This window comes from Rana temporaria, chromosome 3 (assembly GCF_905171775.1).
Source record: "Rana temporaria chromosome 3, aRanTem1.1, whole genome shotgun sequence".
NCBI classification, from domain to species: domain Eukaryota; kingdom Metazoa; phylum Chordata; class Amphibia; order Anura; family Ranidae; genus Rana; species Rana temporaria.
Genome location: NC_053491.1, coordinates 226,669,329 through 226,695,544, shown reverse-complemented (window position 1 = coordinate 226,695,544; position 26,216 = coordinate 226,669,329). Strand labels below are relative to the sequence as shown.

Here is a 26,216-nt window from a genome sequence, read left to right as displayed (position 1 = left end):
CGGGGATATAGGGACTATGCTAGGTGGGTTTGGCCACAACATAGAATGATGGACAGGTTGGCTAAATTAAATAAACATGTAGGGCTTTACTAATTGTGTAGAACAGCATACATAGAGACAAAGTGAGCATTCTGAGCATATTCGAACATTTTTATTTTTTTTGGGACATAGTTTGACCATTGAAAGAACACCACTTACCTTAACATAGTCCTCCTGAAGAACCTGAATGATGGCCGAACAGGTCTCAGGGATTATGAGGCCCAGAGCCTGGGGGGAGATGCCCGTCGAGAACTTCAAGTCCTGCAGACTTCTCCCTGTTGCAAGGTAGCGCAACGTAGCAACTAGCCTCTGCTCAGCAGTGATGGCTTCCCGCATAACGGTGTCCTGCCTGGTGATATATGGCGACACCAAAGCCAAAAGCTGCTGAAATACGGGGTCAGACATCCTAAGAAAATTCCTGAAATCATCAGGGTTATTTTCTCGGATCTCCCGCAGCAGAGGCATATGAGAGAACTGGTCCCTGCGTAGCAACCAGTTCTTGGTCCACAACCTCCTCCTCACCCTGTTCATGGACCGTCGCTGGGATGCAGCACACATCCTAACAACAAGCACAGCACGATCTCGGCGACGAGTTCGTACCCGCAACATGGCTAGAAAACGGTCGTCAAATCAGATCAGACTAAAAATTACGCCCTGAAGTAAAGAATGGCCTTTGAAGAACGACCTGCTAAACAGCACCGTGCACACCAAACGTAATGCCTAAACAAATACGTCCTTAGTACAAGCACTGTATCACAGATCCGACAACAAATAGACAAACTGTACGACAGAAAACGAAATTTAAAGCACAGTCACTGAAAATCACGAATCGTATCTCACCAAACTTTTACTAACACGCAGCAACACGATATCAGCAAAAGAGGCCGTCTTCCGCATGGAAACGACCCTTTATAGTGACGTCGTGCGTGATTGACGGAACTGCGCTGTGCTAGAGCGTTGTGAAAAAGCGATGGTGTGTATGCTACGTCGTTGTTCAAATTGAAGTTTGAAAAATGACGTTTTTTTAAAGCACATAAAGCGTCGCATTTTTCCATCGCAGAAAGCGATGGTGTGTACGCGGCATTAGGCCGCGTACACACGGTCGTTCCAAACCGATGAGAATGGACCGAATGTTCAGTCTCATCGGTCCAAACCGACCGTGTGTATGGCCCATCGGTCTGTTGTCCTTCGATCCAAAATTTTAAAACATGCTTTAAAATCGAACCGATGGACCGCTGACCGATCGGTCCAAACCGATGGTTAGTACAGAAAAGCATTGGTTCAAAACCCGCGCATGCTCAGAATCAAGTCGACGCATGCTTGGAAGCATTGAACTTTGTTTTTTTCAGCACGTCGTGTGTTTTACGTCACCGCGTTCTGACCCGATCGGTTTTTGGAACGATGGTGTGTACGCACATCAGACCGTCGGGCCACTTCAGCGGTGAACCGATGGAAACGGCCCGTCGGACCATTCTCATCGGTTTGGATCGACCGTGTGTACACGGCCTTAGTCTGTAGGGTTCAATATTCAGTTGGTCCACAATTCCAGCTTTAACTCTTCTGGGAAGGCTGTCCACAAGTTTTAGGAGTGTGTCTATGGGAATGTTTGACCATTCTTCCAGAAGCGCATTTGTGAGGTCAGGCATCGATGTGGACGAGAAGGCCTGGCTCGCAGTCACCACTCAAATTCATCCCAAAGGTGTTCTATCGGGTTGAGGTCAGAACTCTTTGCAGGCCAGTCAAGTTCTTCCACCCCAGAGATATATGGACGAAATATCCATCTGTGGAGGCGTAGAACAGGGAACCCTAAATTACCAAGCGGCTCCTTCAGGGGTAGCGCTACATGCATTACTTAGTTTTAAGGAACAGGGGACCTTAACGCTGCTGTGCTTAGTCAGCAGAAAGAGCCCTGTCTCACTTAAGCGTGCCAAACATCTGATTTGCAGCACTTTATTTTAGATTTGACAGGACATCTTAATGCCACTGTGTGCAGGCAACGTTAAGAGTCATGCGTTAAGAACCACGCATCCTCGGAATCAAGTCGAGGCATGCTCGGAAGCATTGAACTACATTTTTCTCGGCTCGTCGTAGTGTTGTACTTCACCGCGTTCTTGACGGTTGGTATTTTTTGATACCGTGTGTATGCAACACAAGTTTGAGCCACAATTCCGTCAGAAAAAAATCCACGGTTTTCTTGTCGGAATTTCTGATCATGTGTACGCAGCATTTAGACCTTGTCCTTAGATCAAGTGTGGTGTCAAGAAAGATCCTTTCCTGTCAGTGGTTTATTTAAATCGATCATCCCTGCGGCATCTCAGTGCTGAAGTCAGTGGGAAAATGTCATCACACACACACAGCATTATTTGAGAGCCGATATTTTTGTAGATGGGCAGGCATGAAATCATAAAAAGAAAAAGTTCTTCTCTGACATTGTGCCAAGGTACAGGTCCCTGTAGATGTGTGAGCCCATCATTACAAGGTGGAATGTTGGTCCATTCCTCTTCAATGGCTGTACGAAGTTGCTGGATATTGACAGGGACTGGAACATGCTGTCGTATACACCAATCCAGAGAATCCCAAACATGCTCAATGGGTGACATGTTCAGTGAGTATGCTGGCCATGCAGGAATTTTGTTTTGAGCTTCCAGGAATTGTGTACAGATCCTTGAAACATGGGGCCGTGCATTATCATTCTGCAACATGAGGTGATGGTCGTGGCTGAATGGCACAACAACGGGCCTCAGGATCTCGTCACAGTATCTCTGTGCATTCAAAATGCCATCAATAAAATGCACCTGTGTTCGTTGTCCATAGCATACACCTGCCGATACCATAACCCCACCACCACCATGGGTCACACGATCGACAACGTTGACATCGGCAAACCACACAACGCCATACACGCTGTCTGCTATCTGCCCTGTACAATGAAAACCGGGATTCATCTGTGAAGAGAACACCTCCCCAAAGTGCCAGACACCATTGAATGTGAGCATTTGCCCACTCAAGTCCATTGCAATGACGAACTGCAGTCAGGTTGAGACCCCGATGAGGACGACAAGCATGCAGATGAGCTTCCATGAGACAATTTCTGACAGTTTGTGCAGAGATTCTTTGGTTATACAAACCGATTGTTGTAGGAGCTGTCCGGGTGACTGGTGTCAGACAATCTTGGAAGTGAAGATGCTGGATGTGGAGGTCCTAGGCTGGTGTGGTTACACGTGGTCTGCGGTTGTGAGGCCGGTTGTATGTACTGCCAAATTCTCTGAAATGCCTTTGGAGATGGCTTATGGTAGAGAAATGAACATTCATCTTAAGGGCAACAGCTGTGGTGGAAATTCCTGCAGTCAGCATGCCAATTGTACGCTCCCTCAAAACTTGCGACATATGTGGCATTGTGCTGTGTGATAAAACGGCACATTTTAGAGTGGCCTTTTATTGTGGCCAGCCTAAGGCACACCTGTGCAATAATCATGCTGTCTAATCAGCATCTTGATATGCCACACCTGTGAGGTGGATGAATTATCTTGGCAGAGAAGTGCTCACTAACACAGATTTAGGCCCCTTTCACACTTATACGACTTGTCCCACGATGTTGGACTGCAAAATTGCATTACAAGTCATTCTCCATGATTTTCAATGACTACCATTCATATTGGCACGACTTTTAAGTCGTGCCGACTTCAAAGTAGTCCCTGCACTACTTTGGTCCGATTTTGATGCCACTCACACAGGCATTCCCTGAAATCGCAGCTGCAAAATGCGGCAAAATCGCGCGACTTTGAAGTTGCAGAAGTGTGAAAGGGGCCTAAGACAGATTTGTGAACAATATTTGTCAGAAATCGGCCTTTTGTGTACAAGAAAAAAGTTATAGATCTTGGAGTTCAGCTCATGATAAATAGAGGCAAAAACAAAAGTGTTGCATTTATAATTGTGCTCAATTTTGCTATAGATGTAGCACTAACCCCGTAGGAGCTGCTGGTTAGTTTTTGAGTCTGCCGCTACCCCACTGTTCACCATGTTGGGGTAATGTAATCTTTAATACAGAATGGAAAAAAAAGTGTAATTTTAGTGCCATTTTTAAACATTGCCCTAAACCCAAGTGGTTAAAGAGAAAAGTTCTCTTTAATTATTTTTTAGGCATCAATTTGATTTAAATAGTGTTTAGAAAATGTTTATTGTTTCTATGTATATTGTATAATCATATGTAAAATAGAACATCAATTATTGCCCATTACATACTCAAGTTCTGCTTCCTACTTTGCAGTGCCACATAATGGTTGCTCTTAACCCCAATGCAACTCTGTGTCTCAGCTGGCACATTTACAATAAGCACTCCCTATGTGGCAGACATTTCAACAGCAGTTAACCTCCCTGGCGGTATGATTATGTCTGGAATTTTGTACCAAAAGCAGTACAATTATTTTGCAAGGAAATTTGGCGTTTTATACTGTAGGCCTGTAATTCTTAAGAATAATTCACTTAAATCTGTCCAAACAAGAGTCTAGTAGGCATCCCGGGTATGACATTTTTTTAAAAACAAAATTATAAATTATAATATAATAAATAATTATAACACATAATAATATAATTATAATAAAAGTTATTCAATAATGTAATCAAGTCAAAATCACTGAAATTTGCTCAGTTGCAGAATTGTCGCTGTCATTACTTTTATTTTTTTATGAGGAATTTCCCCACAAATCGCTCGTGTGCCTAGTCTGTGTTTTAGTACAGTGTGGGAGGTGTTTTTACCAGGGGAAGACATAGATTCTAGCCCCCCCTTTGCAGACAAACTTTGTTCATGCCTTCCCTCCTCTCAGAACGGCGATCTGCATTGTTTACATAGTAGACCACTGTTCTGTCTCTCTACAGGATAATCAGCGGGTGTCGGTGAACATCGAGGCTGTGGTACTTGCTGACCGGCTCCCGCTGTTTATAATTACAGAGGGAGCGAGCCGCCAGCGGCGCATATTCGCGCCCACTACCCTTAAGTGCAGAATCATCTATATATAGGTGATCCTGCGCACAGCTGCCACCATGTAGCAGTAAAACTGCTATAGGGCAGTCAGCAAATGTTAAATGCAGCAACAAAAATAGTAAGAAAAAAACTTTTTTTTATAAAAAAGGTAAAAAATATAAACAGCAAACTAATTAAAAATATGTGCTGACTGAAATTCGTGCAGAGAATTTGCATAGATTTAGCATGGTTTGCACATGTATTTCACATAGACTATGAGATTTAACAAACCATGAAAATATCTTCCCTGGAGGGCCTAGTGATCCAGCTTCGAACCAGAATCAGTTATACCCTGTATGTGCTATACAGGGTTACATAACTTGGGTTATCTTGGATTGTTGAAGTGAAATCTGTCCAGATGACAGCTAAATTAGCCATCTGGTTATTAACAGCACGATTAGTGGGAACATGGCATCACCAGCTTGGGTGTGATAATAATCAAATGAATTTAAATGTTTTTTCCCTTTGATGAAGAGAAAATTCACTGCCATTTATCCTGAGTGCCTACAAGATGCAGTAATATAATAATGTAGCAATTTTTTGCAAAAATTTGCAAAGTTTATGCACTAGAAAAATACAGGTCTCTGCAAGGGCACACATAAAATTCATGTTTTGTGATCTGTTCACACTGTAATGCATTTGTATTCAACGGACCTGAGCTGTGATTCTCTGCTTCTATGCACAGCGGCTAAACGATGGTGCATACGAATAAATCAAATCAAACTTTGAGGTTGATTTACTAAAACTGGAGAGTGTAAAATCTGGTGCAGCTGTGTCTGGTAGCCAATCAACTTCTAACTTCAGCTTGTTCATTTAAGCTACTAGAGCGGCAGATGCAGCCTTCTTTTCTGGTCCCGGAAGAGGGGAGTTACAGAAGTAACACAACCAATTAAAGGTCTGAAGAGTGTGTTAAAATGCTTTATGATGTTACAAACACTCCTTATTGGGAATAATTCCAACTATATCCATGGGCATCCGCTGAAATTTTTTCAGGGGGGGGCGCGTCGGCAGCAGCGATACAGAGTCGCATTTTACCCTTTCTTCGACCGCTAGTGGGGGTTAAAAGCCCCCCACATTAAAATGTAAAAACACCCCACTGTGCCCCCTGCATCTTTCAATATCTCTTTGTCACTACTGTGTACCCCCTCTCCACAACTGCACCTCTGGACCCCTTTACATTACACAGCACCCCTTTCCCTTGACTGAAACACTACACTATATTGACAGTATATTTATTTCAGGTCTAAAAGAGGAACCTTTTGGAATGAGGGACAAATTGATTTGATTCCAGAAGAGGGACAGGCACTCTAAATAAGGGACAACTAGAAACTATGACGTAGGCTACAACTCTGTGTTGTGTTTTCTCTGCGTTTCCAGACTTGCTAAAAATACATCAGAAAATAGTCTAGTGTTACCTGTGGCAACAGATGTTGGAACAAACAAAGCACAGGCCTGGTAAACTATATAAAATGGCGCTCCCCTCCTCTGTCCTCTGGCGCTCGTATCGTATGTTACGGAGCTGGGTCTGTGTGCAAGGTCCCGCCCCCTTAGTTCGGCTCATGTGATAGGCAGAACACTAGAAGACTATCAGAGGAGCTGAACTAGGTGGGCAAGACCTTGCACACAGACCCAGCTCCATGACATATGATACGAGCGCCGGAGGACCCAGGGTCAGTTCGGCCCTGCTCCTGGCTCTCCCTGGTGATTCCAGGGGGGGGCAAATGATCCCCCTTGCCCTATGGAGCGGACTGTTAGATTTTAAATGTATTGATATTATGTTCTAAAGGTCTCTGAATCAATGCTTAAACATGGTAGCATTTGAAGGTTTGTTAAAGACAAACGAAGGTCAGTGTATGACGACAGAACAACTGGCCATATCTATTCTTAAAGTCCCATGTCAAGGATAGGGGAGGAGATGTTACTTAAATGTACATAGCGAGCGTTAGAGCTCATCGCGACCTTGTTTGGAAACGAGCCAATTGTGCTTAGTTAGCTGTTAAACCTGTATAAATGTACACGTGGTAAGCATAGTAAGTTAGGATTTCCTGGGTCTCCCGGCCCGACAGGAGAGATGGGGGGAGGGATGGGACCCTCTTCCAAGCAAGAGAGATCAAATCATCTTAACATCTATTTCCTCCTTCTGTAACTTTGTGATGCCTACCTGCCATGATGTTTGACTAAGCTGTAACAACGTAAGCATTAATCTGTTTGCTGTCATATCGTTGGAAGAATAAAACATCGTAATAATGAAGTAATCCAATGTCTGAATATTTTGGAAGCAACGCCTGGATAGGAAGAGGTTTTTGACAACACATCGCATGACACCTGTTAGAGGCATATGTCCACTATGTCCTCTGTTCTATCTCTGTCATCCCTCTTCCCCGTGCCCCCCCGGCATTTAACATTTGGCGATTGCCAGCCAGACTGGTCATTTTTTTTCCTAAAGCCTTGACAAGGGGGAAATGAAGAAATGAAGTCAAAAATGTTCTTTCAAGCCTTGAAGAAAAATACGACCACAGAACCTAGCAAAACAGGCGTTTGTTTTCCAACAGAAGATGAGAAGGCTCTAAAACACAGGGTGAGTTTTTATTTGTTTTCTCATCTGTCAGAATGCTTGTAGATTACGAGCAGAAGAAAAAAAACGTACAAGGCTTACACAGGGCTACTGAGCCAAAGCTATTTTGGACAGAAGGTTTCAAGATATCATGCAAAATCCATTGAGGACTTTTCAGGTTATGGAGAAAAATCGTAGACGTTTACGTACGTGAAGAAAGCTGCCAAATAGAAGCTTCACGTTATTTTTTAAGGCCACCATTGTAGTCACACAGGCAGATGTACACTTTGAGTGAGCTATTATGGATTTTGATGTTTGAACTGTCCAAGAATACACTATACATTATACATTCCTTTCGCATACACAAAAAGGAGAAAGACATTATTTTTTACGCACGCATCTTTACATTTGTTTACTTGAGGCTACTTTACAAGCTTAAATAAACATTTACACTAACACGTGAGCCAAAAAGAAGGCGGGCCAGAGGAAAAAGACAAGAACTGTTAGAAAATTAATTCTTCAAAGAAAATAAGGACATTACTCTTCCAAGATAAAGCAACGTATGAAGATACAGCAACATGAAAATGCAACAAGAAAAATCACCAAAGATAGACAATGTAACAAACAAACGAAAGAAACTAAAGTTAAGAAGACAAAGTTAAAGGACATTGCATCTCTTGTTTTTTTAAGTGTACACAGGAAAATCATTCTAAACAAGGGGTAAATATGTTTTTTATATAAGTGGGTTAACATGGGATGGTTAATCTCAAGGTTCAGAAGTATATCTCAGTAATATTCGGGAATTGATATATATATATATATATGTGCAGGCATGTAAACAGTAGTGGGGTAATTAATTAATTAATACCAGAGTGTAAGAAGTTCTTTAATAAGGAAATTAAGTTTAATGCTGCATATATATGTTCGGGAATATTTTAGTCTAAAACAACAGAAATGTGTTATTGCATGTCATTCAAAGCACATACAGGGGCAGAAGTTTAAAGGAAAAACTATTGATTAAGATTATGTAAGAACTGTATAAAATTCAGTTAATGGTAAACAACAACTATTGTTAAAAGTTTTTATAATTGACTATTTCAGATGAGAATGAGAATTTTGTTTGGAGGAATTTTCTCAGGAAAATGGCCAATTCACAGTTCATTAGGCTGGAACTAATCTGTGAAGTTTCATGAGATTTTCTCCTAAACAATGTTTTGTCATTATTATCATCAAGAAATGTCATATTATAACGTTATGTACATGATTTTTAGCAGATGTACAAACCTAATATGCTTTAAAATTTTGAAAAAAGGTTAAAAATTGTAAAAACGATAAAATGAGATTGGTTGACAATTGTATAGTGAATGGTAGCCAAGACTGACAGTGACAGATCTTTCTCTGAGAGTGTGTCATTAACAGAGAAATGGAGGTCGAGTTACTAAGCAGATGGTCAGTCATGACAAGAGTTTTTTTCCCTATGGATCTGAACACATGTTAGTGTTTAAACTTTTTTCAGAGATCTGAAATAAAGGTTCATGGATGGAAAAAAATATTTAATAAGGTATTACTAACCTAAGTAATTGTTTTGAAAAATACGTGGGTTTTTGCACCATTTGTTTTAAAGAACTAAGGTGTTATTTTTAAACATGAGGGTGTCTACACAAGGCTTTGATTAAGCTTTTGTCTATAGTGACAACTGGATGTTAAAAAGTAAGGTCAATTGAAGCTAAAATTATGCAGTGAGATAAGCCACAATTATACAAATTAATCATGCAAAAGTTACTTTTTAAATTTTTCAGTGGATATTTATTGAGAGGGTTTTTGTGCTTTTATTAAATGGATCCAGGAGGCACAGATGAAACTTTCTGAATGTCTGTCTACACTGAAAAAGTGATCTTAAGACTTGTTTGTTTAGCAGTCAGAGTGACAGGGCATGTGGTTACAATTAACCATACTGTATAAGTTGGTTAAAAAGGAAAAATACTTAAACATGATTTAAGTTTCTTTTTGAAAAAAAAAGATATTTAGGATACCCAACCTAAATGTTCTTTTGCAAAATTAAAGCTATTATAAGTAAAGTATAGTAAAGAAAAATACAATAATCTGATAAAAATATTACTTTTACAAAATATAATTAGTCACAGAATAAAAAGGGGGACGATGAAAATTTTGTCTCAGTACAGACTGATAATGAAGATAAAATTCATTGTAAAAATAATTGATTCCAACAAAAATGGATAGAATTATTTTTAAATGAAAATATTTATTTTTGCATATCCAGGTACCTGACAGATTGACTGAAAAATTGATTAATTGATTTTTTTTTTGAGCTAATGAAAGAAATTTTGAACTACTCATTATTAGAGCATTTTTGTCATCAAACTTCTTGAATATTGTTTTATTATGTTTATAGAGCAATCCAAAAGGCAAAGAGTGATCTGATACTATAAAGTATTGAGAGATTTGCAATATATGTAGATTGAGTATATTCGATTTTTTTCACCTGCTGAAGGAGTATACAAGTATATTTTTTCCTTTTTAGTTAATTTTTTGATAAAATTAATTGAGGTAATTCTAGGAAAATAATATATTTTTAATGAAAGCTAAGTTATGAATTTTGTCACATTCCATTGGGGTTTGTTTTCAAACCATGGAATCAGATAATGATTTTTTCATTTTTATAGGACAGGTGATGAAGGACATGTATGCAATTTTAGTATTTGATAAAGTTATTGTTTCTTATCATCTTTAGTACCCAGAGATTATAGAACACTACAATAGTATTTTAGAGTCTAAATAGGGTAAGATGATTCAAGAAAAGGTAAATACTAAGTGACTTATTTGCCTGTTATATTTTTGGTTTAAAACCTTTTCTAAAGTAAGGATTGGTTACATTTTTTTGAGTTAATGACAGGATGAAGAATGTCTGTTCTTCTATGTTTTTTTAAAATTAGCATATGTAGTTATTTGCAATCTGTTGAATAGGACAAAGTACAAGTATAGGAATTTCAGAAGTTTGTTCACAAAATACGGCTAGGCCTTTGCTAAATTTGAATAGAAATTATGTTTTGAATAAGATTTCTACTTTTTATGAGTATGTTTCATAATTTATTCCAGTAGCAAAAGTTATGGTTAGGAATTATAGATTTAAAAGGTACCAGGGATGTCAATACGAATGCCAACTGAAATATCAGATTTCAATTGGGAAGGTTATTTTATTTTTTGGATACTTCCATGACCATGAAACAAGCACAACTAAAAATTCTATTTTGGTTATTACTTCTAGTTTTTTCAAATTATTTTTTGATTATGTTATCAAGGATCAACATTTTTGGATGAACTTCAATGATTTATTCATATGGACTTACATCAAAAGTGACATATTGATCGATTGATCATTATGTAAGGGGGAGTTGGAATGTAATTCTAATATAGGAATTTTTTGAATTTTTTGAAATATGGAAAAATAGTTGTTATATTTTGGTTTCTAAATCTTTTATAAGAATACATATTGATACACATAAAATTATTATTTCACATAGAATAATTATTTTTTTATTCATTTTTATAGAACACATAACTTGAAAATATTGGATGGATAGTTTGTTATTACAAGAATGTATAACAAAGTATACATTTGAAGTATTAATATAAGTTAAAAAACATACAGGCTTGTGTGGAAGAAAAAGATTTTAAAGTATCTAAACAGAATTATTGTTGAATTAAATAATATGGAACATTGAAAACTAAATGAAAGAAAGAGTTGCTTGCTGGTCATGGATAGATAAATAAATTATATGGATAGATAAATTAAATTAGATAAATAAATAAAATAAATATAAATAGATTAAAAAGATAGAAATATAAATAGAAAGAAAGATAGAATATATAAAAATACGACAATCAAAAATGGGAAAGTTATGTTTTTATATATCCACAAACAAATAGATTACGTATGTTGTTTATAATTGTTCAGTGTTAAGGATAATGTATAAAAAACTTATACTGAAGAAATTTGGTTATTGAAATTTCAAGAGAAATGAAAAAAATTGTATTTATTAATTAATATTATAGAGTAATATAATTTGATACATCAAAAATATATTTATTTCTTCTTTATGATAAAATAGTAATATGATATGGTTGAAGTTATAAGAAGTAAAATTTATGAAGGTAAAGGAAGAAATTTTTAATATTACATAATTTAGATGGAGAATAAATTAAAATTAATTAATAATATAATAATTTATAGTTTCCTAAAGAAATGAAATGGTTAAATATTTCACAGGAATATCTCCGAATTTTGGAAAAAGTTTATGTACAATATCTGAAATGTTAAATTGTATTGTTTGTATTGGAAAAAAGTGAATCAGAAACCTTTATTTAAGATGAATGCACTTATTTTATTTGTTAATTACAGTGCATTAAGGGGGAATTGTTAGATTTTAAATGTATTGATATTATGTTCTAAAGGTCTCTGAATCAATGCTTAAACATGGTAGCATTTGAAGGTTTGTTAAAGACAAACGAAGGTCAGTGTATGACGACAGAACAACTGGCCATATCTATTCTTAAAGTCCCATGTCAAGGATAGGGGAGGAGATGTTACTTAAATGTACATAGCGAGCGTTAGAGCTCATCGCGACCTTGTTTGGAAACGAGCCAATTGTGCTTAGTTAGCTGTTAAACCTGTATAAATGTACACGTGGTAAGCATAGTAAGTTAGGATTTCCTGGGTCTCCCGGCCCGACAGGAGAGATGGGGGGAGGGATGGGACCCTCTTCCAAGCAAGAGAGATCAAATCATCTTAACATCTATTTCCTCCTTCTGTAACTTTGTGATGCCTACCTGCCATGATGTTTGACTAAGCTGTAACAACGTAAGCATTAATCTGTTTGCTGTCATATCGTTGGAAGAATAAAACATCGTAATAATGAAGTAATCCAATGTCTGAATATTTTGGAAGCAACGCCTGGATAGGAAGAGGTTTTTGACAACACATCGCATGACACCTGTTAGAGGCATATGTCCACTATGTCCTCTGTTCTATCTCTGTCATCCCTCTTCCCCGTGCCCCCCCGGCATTTAACACGGACGCCCATGACTATATCTATATTTCCAGACGCAAGGTTTTTTACAATCAACATATTATTGAATATAATGAAATAATCATTTGATAGACTCCAAATACAATATAAACCAGATGCATAGATGTTTTGGAGATTTTATTTGTTTCATTTGCCTGCTGGACATTGTAGCATAGGTGTATTTGATATATGATTGTTATCTTCTAATACATCAGTGTCATCACATTATATGATTGTAACACCAACAGAATTGGAATTAGGAAAATTGACTCAAGGCAGATCATCTGTCAGTATAGGTCACCGACCCCAGTCTGACAGATATGTATTCCTCCAGGCTATCAATGACAGGGCATTTATGAAATTATGCCATTAGAAGAGTTCCAGATTTTACTGTTTATAATACTGCTAGAAGCTTTACAATCCTGAGTAGCATCACACTTTAACTGCTTTCCATCTAACTTCGGGCTTGTTTCTGTTAATTGTGTTATAAATTGTATTTTTATAAAAAAAAAATTAAGATGTTTCAATGTGACCTGTGGCTTATTAACCACTTAAAGGGGTTGTAAAAGTTAGTTTTTTTATTTTCCAAATAGGTTACATTAAGCTAGTGCATTGTTGGTTCACTTACCTTTTCCTTCGATTTCCCTTCTAAATGTTTTTTTTTTCTTTGTTTTCTTTGTCTGAATTTCTCACTTCCTGTTTCTCCTCAGTAAGCTGTTCAGTAAGCTGTTCTAAATGACTTTCCACCGCTCAGATGATGGTGGAAAGCTTACTGAGGAGAAACAGGAAGTGAGAAATTCAAACAAAGAAAAAAAAACATTTAGAAGGGAAATCAAAGGAAAAGGCAAGTGAACCAACAATGCACTAGCTTAAAGGAACCTATTTAGAAAATAAAAGACAAACCTTGATGTAACAGGATGACCCGTGACACCCAGAGACTTTTGAGGGATGGGGGATACTCCTGTGCCAGCGGCCCTAAGAACTCTTGGGTCTAAGTTCACCCTGTGCCCCTTTTGGGCATAGGGTGGCTAAGAAATCATAATTCATGTATTACATGAGATGGGACATTAATAATAATTCATGTTTGCAGGATGTCTTGAGATATCACAAGTTGTTGACTATTCAATGTGGGGACACATTCTTTTGAAAGGTGTTAATTGCATCTACTCCTAGACATTTCATTGTCCATTGTGTAAAGGTGTTAATCCAGGTATGCTCCCAGACCTCTAATTATGTATGCTAAATACTGTTTTGTGTGTGGAATGGAACTTGTCAACCTGTCTGTCGGAGACAGAACGTCTGTCTAACGATGTGGATTGAAGAGATCATTGTGTGATGGTGTTTTGTTTGAGTTCTGTTAATGAAGGAATGTGCAGTGATTAGATCATGATAATTATAGGCCGGCGCCGACATGTCTAGAATGATTAGTAATTAGCTCAAAGAATGTGATTGAAGCACCCCAAGGTGTGATGTGTGGGTGGGGAGTTGATTGTTCCTTTCATGCCTTGTACTGTATATAAGACTGGAAGTTACCATTAAAAGTTGTCTTCATTTTTGGAACAAGTACAGAGCTGCGTGTCTCGTCTTGATTCTGGGGAAATGGGATGGATCGGATCCTGTTGGTTGGAGTGTTGATAAGCTGTCTTGGATGGGATGGAAGGTCGTAAACGGTGGTGACCGTTACACTTTACAACCCCTTTAAGGACTGAGCCTCTTTCTGAGATTTGTTGTTTACAAGTTAAAAACATTTTTTTTTGCTAGAAAATTAGTTAGAACCCCCAAACATTATACTTTTCTTTCTAACACCCTGGAAAATAAAATGGCGGTCATTGCAATACTTTATGTTACACCGTATTTGCACAGCGATCTTAGAAGTGCACTTTTTTGGGAAAAAATACACTCTTTTGAATAAAAAAATAAGACAACAGTAAAGTTAGGCCATTTTGTTTATATTGTGAAAGATAATGTTACGCCGAGTAAATTGATACCCAACATGTCACGCTTCAAAATTGCGCCCGCTCGTGGAATAGCGACAAACTTTTACCCTTAAAATTCTTCATAGGCGATGTTTAAAAAATTTGACAGGTTGCATGTTTTGCGTTACAGAGGAGGTCTTGGGCTAGAATTATTGCTCTCGCTCTACCAATCGTGGCGATACCTAACGTGTGGTTTGAACACCATTTTCCTATGTGGGCGCTGCTCACATATGCGTTTGCTTCTGCACGCGAGCTCGGAGGGACAGGGCGCGTTTAAAAAAATATTTTTCATCCTGCTATGGTATGGAGATGGGTGGGGGCCATATTCCCCTTTCTCGTCTCCATACTCAGCCATCAGAAGGACCCGATCGCCTCCGCCGTTGGCGATGGCTCCAGTGAGCAGAGGAGGGCACGGGAAAGTGGCAGGAGGGGTGCCCCTCTCCCGCCCGCTGAAGAAGAGGATACCTGGGTTATGGCAGCTAGGTGCTGCCATAACAAAGATATTCCTCTTCAAACAGCCGACATATATGGGCGTGCAGTGGTCCGGAAGTGGTTAAAGTTGTCGCTTCTCCACCACAGACATAATATTTAAATTGCTGACTTGTGAATTTTGAAGAAATTAATGGCACTGAGTTTATTATGACATCCCCATTCTCCCTCACTCAGTTTGGAGTTTATCAGACCTCATTATCATCATAAGGAGTATGTAATGCATAGAGTGTAGGACCATGGAAAGCACAGAAAGCAGGGTTTTAGGAGTGTGTAATACATAGAGTGGATGGATCAGGAGTACGTAACACACAGAGTGCCAGGTTCAGGTCTATGTAGAGCATGAAATGCAGGGGTTGAGAGTGTGTAACACGCAAAATGCGAGGGTCAGGGGTACACAACACACAGCATGCAAGGGTCAGGAGTGTGTGACTAAGACCCCTTTCGTACTGGGTCGTTTTGCAGGCGCTATTGCGCTAAAAATAACGCTTGCAAACCGACCCTAAACAGCCGCTGCTGTGTCTCCAGTGTGAAAGCCCAGAGGGCTTTCATACTGGAGCGGTGCGCTAGCAGAACGGTAAAAAAAAGTCCTGCTAGCTGCATCTTTGGAGCGGTGAAGGAGCGGTGTGTATACCGCTCCTGCCCATTGAAATCAATGGGACACCGTGGCAATACCGCTGGCAAAGCACCTCTGCAGAGGCGCTTTGCGATGGTTTTTGACACCTTCTCGGCCGCTAGCGGGGGGTAAAACCGACCTGCTAGAGGCCGAATAGCGTGGCAAAATTGGCGGTAAAAATAGCGGCGCTTTACCACCGACTCACCTCCCGCCCCAGTGTGAAAGGGGCTTAACAGAGTGCATGGGCCCAAAGTGCATGGAACAAAAGTGCAGGAGTGTGGACTATAGAATGTACAGAATGCAGAAGTCAGGTCTATGTAAGCCACAGACTGTAGAGATGGGGACTATGTATTGCACAGAGCGCAGGAGTCAGTAGTATCTCCCCATTTCCAAGCAAAAATTTCCACAACATAAATTTCCTCCCCAAGCAAAAATTTTCTTTGCTTGAAATATACATTTTTCCCCAAGCCTAACCCCTCCTCCCCCTTCAGCATCACAAGCAAACCCCTAAATAAATGTAAAAAGGATATACTTGTACTATGAAAACCTTTAAAAAGTATCTCCTTCCAGCCAATATCACCCTACTACAGATTGCCTCTTCATCTCTAAATATTACTCTCAATATCCCCTTATGCTCCCCTTGGTTGTGTTCATATGACAATTATGACAGCCATATGAGGGCCGATGAGGAGCTTAGGAGTTGCCTCAGCTTTGTACTTGCCACTGAATGTGAGGGCTTACAGGGACAGGATGCTGTTTCAGTTGCTGAAGTGTCGAGACCCAGGGCACCAAGTGAGAGATGTAGAGCCTGTGAGCTAGGGGCCTGGCACCAGTGACACCCATGGCATAGCCGTAGATGAACATTGCAAATACACTATATTGCCAAAAGTATTGGGACACCTGCCTTTACACACACATGAACTTAATAGCATCCCAGTCTTAGTCCGTAGGGTTTAATATTGAATTGGCCCACCCTTTGCAGCTATAACAGCTTCAACTCTTCTGGGAAGACAGTCAACAAGGTTTAGGAGTGTGTCCATGGGAATGTTTATACCATTCTTCCAGGAGCGCATTTGTGAGGTCAGGCACTGATGTGGACAAGAAGGCCTGGCCTCGCAGTCTCCACTCTAATTCATCCCGAAGGTGTTCTATCGGGTTGAGGTCAGGACAGTCAAGTTCCTCCATCCCAAACTCGCTCATTCATGTTTTTATGGACCTTGCTTTATGCACTGATCCAAATCATTTGGTGGAGGGGAGGTTATGCTGTGGGGTTGCTTTTCAGAGGTTGGGCATGGCCCCTTTGTTCCAATAAAGGAAACTCTTAAGGACAAGTTCATGCTCCCAACTATGTGGGAGCAGTTTGGGGGTGACCCCTTCCTGTTCAAACATGACTGCGCACCAGTGCACAAAGCAAGGTCCATAAAGACATGGATGAGCGAGTTTTGGGTAGAGCAACTTGACTGGCCTGCACAGAGTCCTGACCTCAACATGACAGAACAGCTTTGGGATAAGTTAGAGTGAAGACTGCGAGCCAGATCTTCTCGTCCACATTAGTGCCTGACCTCACAAATGCGCTTCTGGAGAAATGGTCAAACATTCCCATAGATAATAATCATGATAAGGTGGTACAGATGCCCAGTAGACTTACATAAAATAAATTGAAATAATACAGAAACATGTTGGAGATGTCTTAATGAAAGGAGTAAAATGGCACACACATGGTACTATTGTCCACTGGTGCTGGACTCTTGTCAAACAAATTTAGTATCTACCTGAAGATAGCAAAATCTAATATACAATTAAATATCTGTACCTCAGTATTATCAATTATTCCAGGGTCAATAAAATCCATTAAGGGGGATATTCTATTACATATGCTAGTAGCGGTGCGGACAAAAGTAGCTTGAAATTGGCAAAAAGCCCAAATGGGTTTGTAAGTTGAACGAGATGTAGTCCATGGAAGAATTATTTTACACAATATCTATGAATAAGGCCAAAACACTTTCCCCTATCCCCTCTTTTCCCTTTTCCTTGTCCTTTTTTTGGTTTGTATAGTTGTGTGTGAGATGGATCTTTTTTTTGTAAGGTAGAATATGGATAAAGAGATAATGGGGTAAATTATTAATGGATAACTAAAGGTGAAATCCTTGACTTCGGGAGGGTATAACTCTATTGCTCGGAACAAAAAAATATGGTTCCAAGGAATAGGATTGATCCAATGTCTATAAATATATTTTTACTTTTTTATGATAATGTATTGCATTTCCCAACTCTACAAGTACCGTATTTATCGCGGTATAACGCGCTCCCGCGTATACCGCGCACCCCTAAAGTTGCCCCCAGTTTTGGTGTCTTCCCAGCGTCCATCGTCCGGTCCGGCGTCCGTCTCCGGCCTCGATGGTGTCCTCCCGGCTTCTCCAGCACGCGCCTCAAGTCGAAGTTTGAACGCCTCCGCCGACATATACCGAGTGCAGTACACTCCGATACATTCGGCAAGGCTCGGCGTCGCTCGCGCTCACGCTCTGTGATGTTTATGTGTGAGCACGAGCGAAGCCGAGACTAGCCGAATGTACCCGAGTGTACTGCACTCGGTATATGTCGGCGCAGGATTTCAAACTGAGCGCGGGAAGCGGCTATCGGCGTATATCGCGCACCCACGATTTTCCCCTTATTTTAAGGGGAAAATAGTGCGCGATATACGCCGATAAATACAGTATTTAATGTGTGTTTTTATATTTTGTCAAAAACTGAAAATGAATAAAAGATAAAAGAGAAATTGAAAAAAACATTCCCATAGACACACTCCCAAACCTTTTGGACAAACTTCCCAGAAGAGTTGAAGCTGTTATAGCTGCAAAGGGTGGGCCAACTCAATATTGAACCCTACGGACTAAGACTGGGATGCCATTAAAGTTCATGTGTGTGTAAAAGCAGGTGTCCCAATACTTTTGGTAATATAGTGTATATAAATCATAGGCCTTTGTTTCTAACCTTCATACTGCAGCCGCGGCTTGTTTTAGCAGCTCTTTACCTTTTTTTTAGCCGATTCCGAGGCGCTTATAGCAGCCGAAGAAAGGGTTAAAACCGCTAGCATTGCGGCACTTCTGAAATGCATTTCAGGCACATCGGAAACACTGCACATTCATTCCAATGGGCAGGGGTGGTGTAGGAGCGCTGTATACAGCGCTCCTACACTGCCCCAAAGATGCTGATTGCATGAATATTTTTTCCGTCCCGCAAGTGCAATGCCCCAGTGTGAAAGTACTCAGGCTTTCACACTGGGTGGCATTGGAGGCAGGTTTCAGACGCTTTACAGGTGCTAGTTTTAGCGCTAAAACGCCTGAAAACTTCCTTAGTGTGAAAGTAGCCTAAATGTTGGAAACAGGTAATAGCTAGATTCTTGGTGCTTGCTATTGCTAATTGGATTGCATTTTAGGATTTTTTTGTTTTGTTTCATTTATTTATTGTGACTTCATTTCCACAATCCACTGTCATGCTTATTTTTACAATTACTATTTTTTATTTCAAATGGTCAATAGCTCCTCAAAATGACATAAATTATTATATATATTTTTTTTCTTGAAAGTGTCTAACTGAAACTGTCTGATGACCACCGTCCCTGGGACTAAAAGGGGAAGAAAATTTAAATTATGTTACAGGGACTCTCTAATGCCCCGTACACAAGATCGGAATTTCTGATGGCCTAAAATCCAATGGAATTTTTAGTCGGAATTCCGTTCATGCTGTCTTGCACACACACTGTCAGACCAAATTCCGACTGTTCAAAACGCGGCGACGTAAAACACTACGACGAGCAGAGAAAAATAACGTTCAATGCTTCCGAGCATTTGTCGACTTGATTCTGAGCATGCGTGGGTTTATTCTCCGTCGGAGTTGCACACAGAAGAATTTCCTATCGTTTTTTTTTTTTCATCGGAAAAAAATAAAACATGTTCTATTTCTAAACACAGACGGAAAAAATTCCGATGGGGCCCCACACACGATCGAAATTTCCGATGAAAAAAGTACAAAAAAAGTTTCATTGGAAATTTCGATCGTGTGGACAAGGTATTAGAAAAAAAAGGATTTACCTCACTTTGGAGAGATTTACTTTCAGTTCCTATTGTGTTTAGGGGACAGGAGGTACAGGGAAATCTGGGAAATAGATTGATGACAGGGGTTTTAAAATGAAAAAAAAAAAAGTCCTAGTTTAAGATACATTTTAACAGCTTATTAATTGACTTTTAAATTGTTGCTTTAAAAGGATGCAAGAAGTAATTTAAAATACTCCTGACTGCTACAGCTTTTCATACTCAACTTATTATACAATGCTCTAACACTAATCTTAGTTATTTTGATGTATTTTTAAACTGTATGTTAAAATATAAATACAAATATGCTTTTTGTACAGTTTTGTGCAAATAGGATATATTTATAAATTGATGCAAATGTAATCATTTTGAGACCTGGTGCATTGTTTAGTAAAACACGGGTTCAGACTAGATGTGTGCATTTTGTTTCGGTCCGAATACAAATTCGGACTAATTTTTGGTAATTTTGAGATCCGGATGTATCAGAATCTCTGAATGAAATAGTAACGAATAGTAACGAATTTCGTTGAAATCTGTTAAAAATAATTTTGTTTATTCGTTTTCTACCAAATTCCAACTTTTCAGAACAATTATAATTCGGATTGGTCAAAAAACAATCGACGATTTGAATTCTGTGTTAAGAAATAGCTGGTTGTTAAGCAGCGGTTTGGGAAGCCGGCCGCCCACGTCCTTAACAACCATGAGTCATCATCTGTCAGCGGGCTTCCCCACTGACAGATAAATATAAAGATAAAGAATGCCAGCAATAGAAAAATGTTTTTAAAAAGTACGTAGCCCCCCCCCAAGTCCTGCAGCCTGGCAGATCAGGAAAAGGGGGGGACGAGTGAGCGCCCCTCCTCCTTAACCATACCAGGCCACATGCCCACCCAAAAGCACCTTGTCCCCATCTTGATGGGGACAAGGGCCTCTTCCTGACAACCATGGGCTGTGGTTGTCGGGGCTGTGGGCAGGAGGCTTACGCCCCCTATGTGAATGAGTATCAGATCAATAGTGTCCCTTGATGTTCATCACGGCACTCGCCGACCTGAAAAATAGAAAAAATGGCAAAACAAAAAGAAGCTACCCGCCGACTGCCCTCTCTTCGGCTTTGACAGCTCTTATATAGGCAAGGGGCGGGCCACCCAGTTACGCCCCCTTAGATGAATTCCATAATGAAACAAAATTAGTAACATAACAAATCTATCCGAAAGGAAACAAAACAAATGCTTGCGTTCTGCACATGTCTAGTTCAGCCCAGCCAAAATTCTTTCTAAGCTGTCCTCTGCTAGAACAGTTTGCTCTCTTACTGGTCCTGGCACACTGGTCACAACATTGATTGCAAGGTTCTCTAGCAGAATAATTCAATACTGAATTTACTGCTCGGTGCTTGGAATCAAGGAGTAGTTAATTGGAGGTATTTTCATGCTTGTTAAGCATATCTTATTTGGTTGATATCTGTAGCCAGGCCACATGTCAGCTCTTTGATGTTGTGGATGAATGTCAGGCTTTAGAGGGCTAAATGAGAAATTACACATATTTATGCATTCTGTCAGCACCAACACATCATTATGTTGGTCTTTTACACCCAGGGGAGCACCAAGCATGTGGGCTAGCATTCTCACCTGGAACCCCCACAATCTGTGTGGGCCACATAAACTAAATTTCACATTTTGATGTTCGAAGCAGCCTTCACAGGCACCCCTTAGAAAGACCTGTTGTTTAGTTTACCTCACAGCTACAAATGATGGCTGCACAGTGACAGAGACAGAAACAACCACCCAACAGATAGTCTAAACCCTCACCATTCTATCTGCAAATAAAAAAATGTTTTAGCTTTCTTCACTTTTTAATGCTGATGAGTAAAGGTGCTAAAACGATGCAGCCTAATTCAGCAGGCTTCTGGACTGTATTGCAGTCAGTTGCCATGTAATTATGTGTTGTGCAAGCTCTTTATCATACTGTAGTATATACAGTATGGGAAAGAGTACAGTGAGATCGGAGAAAGATTGGTGTTGACAACATGGAGTACTGTATACTGATCTGCATTTCAAAATCTGAGATGTCATGACCCATAAGAATATAGGCATTCTGGAATATACAGAGATCTAGTGAGCCACCAAGTTGCAGAAAGTGAAAATGAGAAATTTGGTGGGTTTCAGTGTTTGTAAGGAATCCAATCATATCAACTGTTTTATTGGCTCCTAATCTGGGTATAATATTTTAGTAGTAATTCAGGAGTTAAGGTGCCCTTAGATTTATGAAGGAACGCAGATATTTAGATACAATACATTTGCTTTTAGACACTCCTGTCTGAGAGGGAAGACAAGCTGGACGCTACCACCTTGTCTTTAAGGGGATCAGTAAAGATTAGAGAAGGTTTTCTAGCCTAAAGTGTTCAGATAGCAAGCTTGATCTATAAATGTGTCATTGTCATCCAGATTGGCCATGAATGGCCAGATAGAGAGACTGGTTACCCATACTTCTCCAGACTCATGAGCTGAAAAGTTGAAAAGTTCTTACAGGTGTTAGGCCTCGTACAGACTAGAGGATATCCGCTGGAAGCGGTCTGCCGGACCGTTTCCAGCGGATAAATCCTCTGGCGGATTTGGATCTGATGGCTGTACACACCATCAGATCGAAATCCCCGCGGAATACATCCGCGGTGACGTGGCCGCGCCGTCGCCGCGACGATGACGCGCCGACGTGCGCGACCCTGGAAGGTAAATACTTCCACGCATGCGTCGAATCATTACTACGCATGCGAGGGATGGGAGCGGACGGACTGATCCGGTGAGTCTGTACAGACGACCGGATCAGTCCGCTGGACTGGATTCCAGCGGATAGATTTCTTAGCATGCTAAGAAATTTGTATCCGCTGGGAATCCGTCGGCTGGATTTTTATCCGCCTGAAAATGTCCGCTCGGACGTACACACGGCCGGATAGATCCGGTCGTGTGTACCGGGCCTTATAGTGTGTAGGCTGACAACCCAACTGAGCAGCCCACTTTTTAAATATTTCATATAGGTATTTGACTGCAGAAAAACTGAAATGTCTCATGTACGTAGATTATGTATCTATTTGTAATGCTACATTTGCATTGCTGTGCGTTTTTCTCTCTTGTTTTCTCTACTTATGTTTCTTCCTTTCTTTGCAATTTATTTCAGGATATTCTCAGGAGGAATTTTGAAATATTATGGAAAAGGCCTGGTCCAGAGATGGGCAGTCCTAAAGAGCCTCAAAGATTACAGTTGTCGCAACCTGATGGTGCCAGTGAGAATGTTCCTCTGCGTTCTCCTATATCTTCAAGGATCTGGCAAGCCGAAGATCCTTTACATAATTCAGGGTTTGATGGCGAGGATCTCTGCATGAGGAATTTCTGTGTCAGCGTACATGGGGACCATGAATTTCCAGAAGGCAGCTTCAGCTTTGACACTGATGCAGAGAGGATCTTAGAGGTGCATAAAGACATTTCTGTAGATTCTGAAATCACATATTCTTTCCATGAAGGCAGGGAAGACCAGAATTCATCAAGACAAGTAAACTTAAACAAGCCTGATATCAATGTTATAGATACATCTGTACAGAGCCCAAGTATTACTCCTGTGTCACGTGTAATGGGAACAGCTGGAAAAGATGTCTGCTTCTCTGAAAATATTGGGGATTACAAAGGGCAAGCTATAAATGATCCCATTGTGACAGAAGCAAGTCATTCTTTAGAAACAAACACAGATATTGTTCCTGGAGATAGTAGAACTCAAGAAGATACATTAGCAATTATTTCCCAACAAAACGATAAGAAAGAAACTGTTGAAGAATCAGAATTGGGGAAAGTCACAAACATCACTACTAAGGAACACAAGAAAGAAACCCAAGTAGAAGGGTCAGTGGAATGTAGGAAGTTCTCCAATGGAGAACTAAGTGGGAAAACACAAATATCTGGCGCAATGCTGTCAAACATACAGGATGATACACAAGAAAAACAGTACAGATCTATTGCTGTTAGCCCAATTGTTCTACCTGATGGACAATCATCTTTCAATTTTCAAACAATTGCTCCACGACCACGACCAAGTGGTGAAAATACACCTGAAGTGAAGACTGATGATAAGGTGGCCGGCAAAAAAGAAGATCTACCAAAAACATATTCATTTGAGCTCACCCCTCCTAATGATGATGGTGGAACAGAAACAAGGTATAGGTCTGTAGCTGTAAGCCCTATTATTCCTCCAGGTGACTCATCATCTTTCACATTTCAGACAGATCATGGTGCACAACCTCAAAAAGATCCAAAGGCATCTGCTACAATGCAGAGAACAGATGCTGGAAAAACAGATACCCTTCAAAGAATTTGTTCACCAGAACACATCAATCACAGTGCTTTTGGAGTGGAATATAAATCAGTAGCTGTGAGTCCCATTATTATACCGGAGGGATCTTCATTCACATTTCATCCATTAAGAACTGATTGTGGTAGCACAGTGGGAGGAGAGGTGACAAATAAAATATGTTTTATTGAACTGGAACCTCCCAGTCAGGAAGTTGGGACTCAGGCCAGAGCAGAGTGTGTGTCAGTTGCAGTTAGCCCAATTATCCCACCAGGTGATACTTCCTCATTCGTGTTTCAATCATTACAACAAATTGGAGACAGAATACCAGACAAGCAAGCCACTTGTGCAAAATGTGCACACAATGATGATGCAGGCACACAGGCTGGCACTAGTGTGCAATGTGTATCAGTGGCCGTCAGTCCAATTGTGCTTCCAGGTGGACCGTCCTCTTTCACTTTCTCATCTGAAAAGACAGCTCTTTCACCTGTGGCAGAGCACAACAAAGATGAGAAGACAAAAGATGCAGATCATTTTCAAAAAAGATATTCATTTGAGCTCCTGCCTCCAGATGAAGCTACCAGAACTACACCAAGAATAGAATATAGATCTATAGCAGTAAGCCCAATAATACAACCTGATGAAGTTTCTTTTACTTTTCAAAAAAAAGAAGAAACGTTTACATCCAAAGGAAATGAGAGAAAAGAAGATTCAGGTTGTGTGGATGTGCTACCTAAAACATATTCATTTGAAATAACGCCCCCTGATGATGATCCAGGCACACAAGCCGAACACAAAGTGGAGTGTGTGTCTGTGGCTGTCAGTCCTTTTGTTTTTTTGCAGGAGACTTCATCATTTCCCTTTCAAGAAGAACAAATGACCAAGCAACATGACCAGACCCAAAAGCAAGGCCCTTGCAATACTAGTGAACTTCCAAAGACATCATTAGTGACAAAACCACAATACCATGATGTAGGAATTCAAGCTGATTTTACAGTACAGTGTTCATCAATAGCTATAAGTCCCATGATTCCACTGGATGGATCAAGTTCATTTGTATTCCAAACAGATGGGGTAAACCAAGCCTCATCATTGAAAATACAGCAGTTAGAAAAGCCGGATATGAAAGATGCTGAGATGCAAGTGTCCTTTCCAGTAGAAACCAGATCAATTGCAACTGACCCCATGACACCAAGAGGAAAATCACCACGGGCTTCTTATCCTGAAGTTCATGTGAAGGAAGTCAAAACTGGTCCCCCAGAGCCAGTACGGGAAGTCAGCTGGGATGAAAAAGGGATGACCTGGGAAGTATATGGAGCTTCAATGGAAGTTGAGGTTTTAGGCATGGCTATACAGAAGCACTTGGAAAAACAGATTGAGGAACATGGGAAGCGAGAGAAGGTGATGACACCTCAAAATACTCGAGGTAGTTCTGTTAGAGGTGCCGTGGTAAAGATTGAAAGCAAACCGCAACCTGGTGCTTTCCGCAGCTTTTTCCACAGGCGGTCCCGTTGCTGCTCTCGTGCTGCCCCTGCTGTTGATTAAAATAATAAGAGTTAAGCCATTTTAAGCCTTTTTAACAAGCATACAGATGATGATTGATAAACAAATGGCTCACATGGAGGTCAAAACATACTGTACTGAAATGATTTAGATGAAGGAACAGTTCTTGTTTCAGAAATCAGTAACAGATTTAAGAATGCTACAATCCATTGTGAAGATTGTTGAAGCTACATAAAGAATGGGGTTGGATGATTAAAAAAATTGGAATGTACAACATGTTACAGGATGTGCTTTTATTTTCAGCACTTTTTACTATTATAATTACAGTATGTTGCACACATTAAATAAATGATTCTCTACACTTGGTGAACATGACACATGTTAAGATTTACTACGTACCTTTTTTAAATAATTTCCAGATCGATCTTTCATTTTATCCCCTCAAAAAAAAGGTGATCATATATCTTGTTTAATGGTGATAATTCACCATCTGACAATAAGGCAGTGCAAACGAA

The 26,216-nt window shown here is 40.0% G+C and overlaps 1 protein-coding gene across 1 annotated transcript in view; it reads left to right on the top strand.

Moving 5' to 3' along the window:
• GPRIN1 (G protein regulated inducer of neurite outgrowth 1) overlaps positions 1–25,972 on the top strand; it is a 92,937-nt gene extending 66,965 nt beyond the window's left edge. Inside the window, exon 2 of the mRNA XM_040344394.1 lies at positions 23,038–25,972. Coding sequence (XP_040200328.1) covers positions 23,089–25,743 — 2,655 coding nt within the window. The 5' untranslated portion in view covers positions 23,038–23,088 and the 3' untranslated portion in view covers positions 25,744–25,972. The remainder of the gene's footprint in view (positions 1–23,037) is intronic.
• Positions 25,973–26,216: the final 244 nt, after the last annotated feature.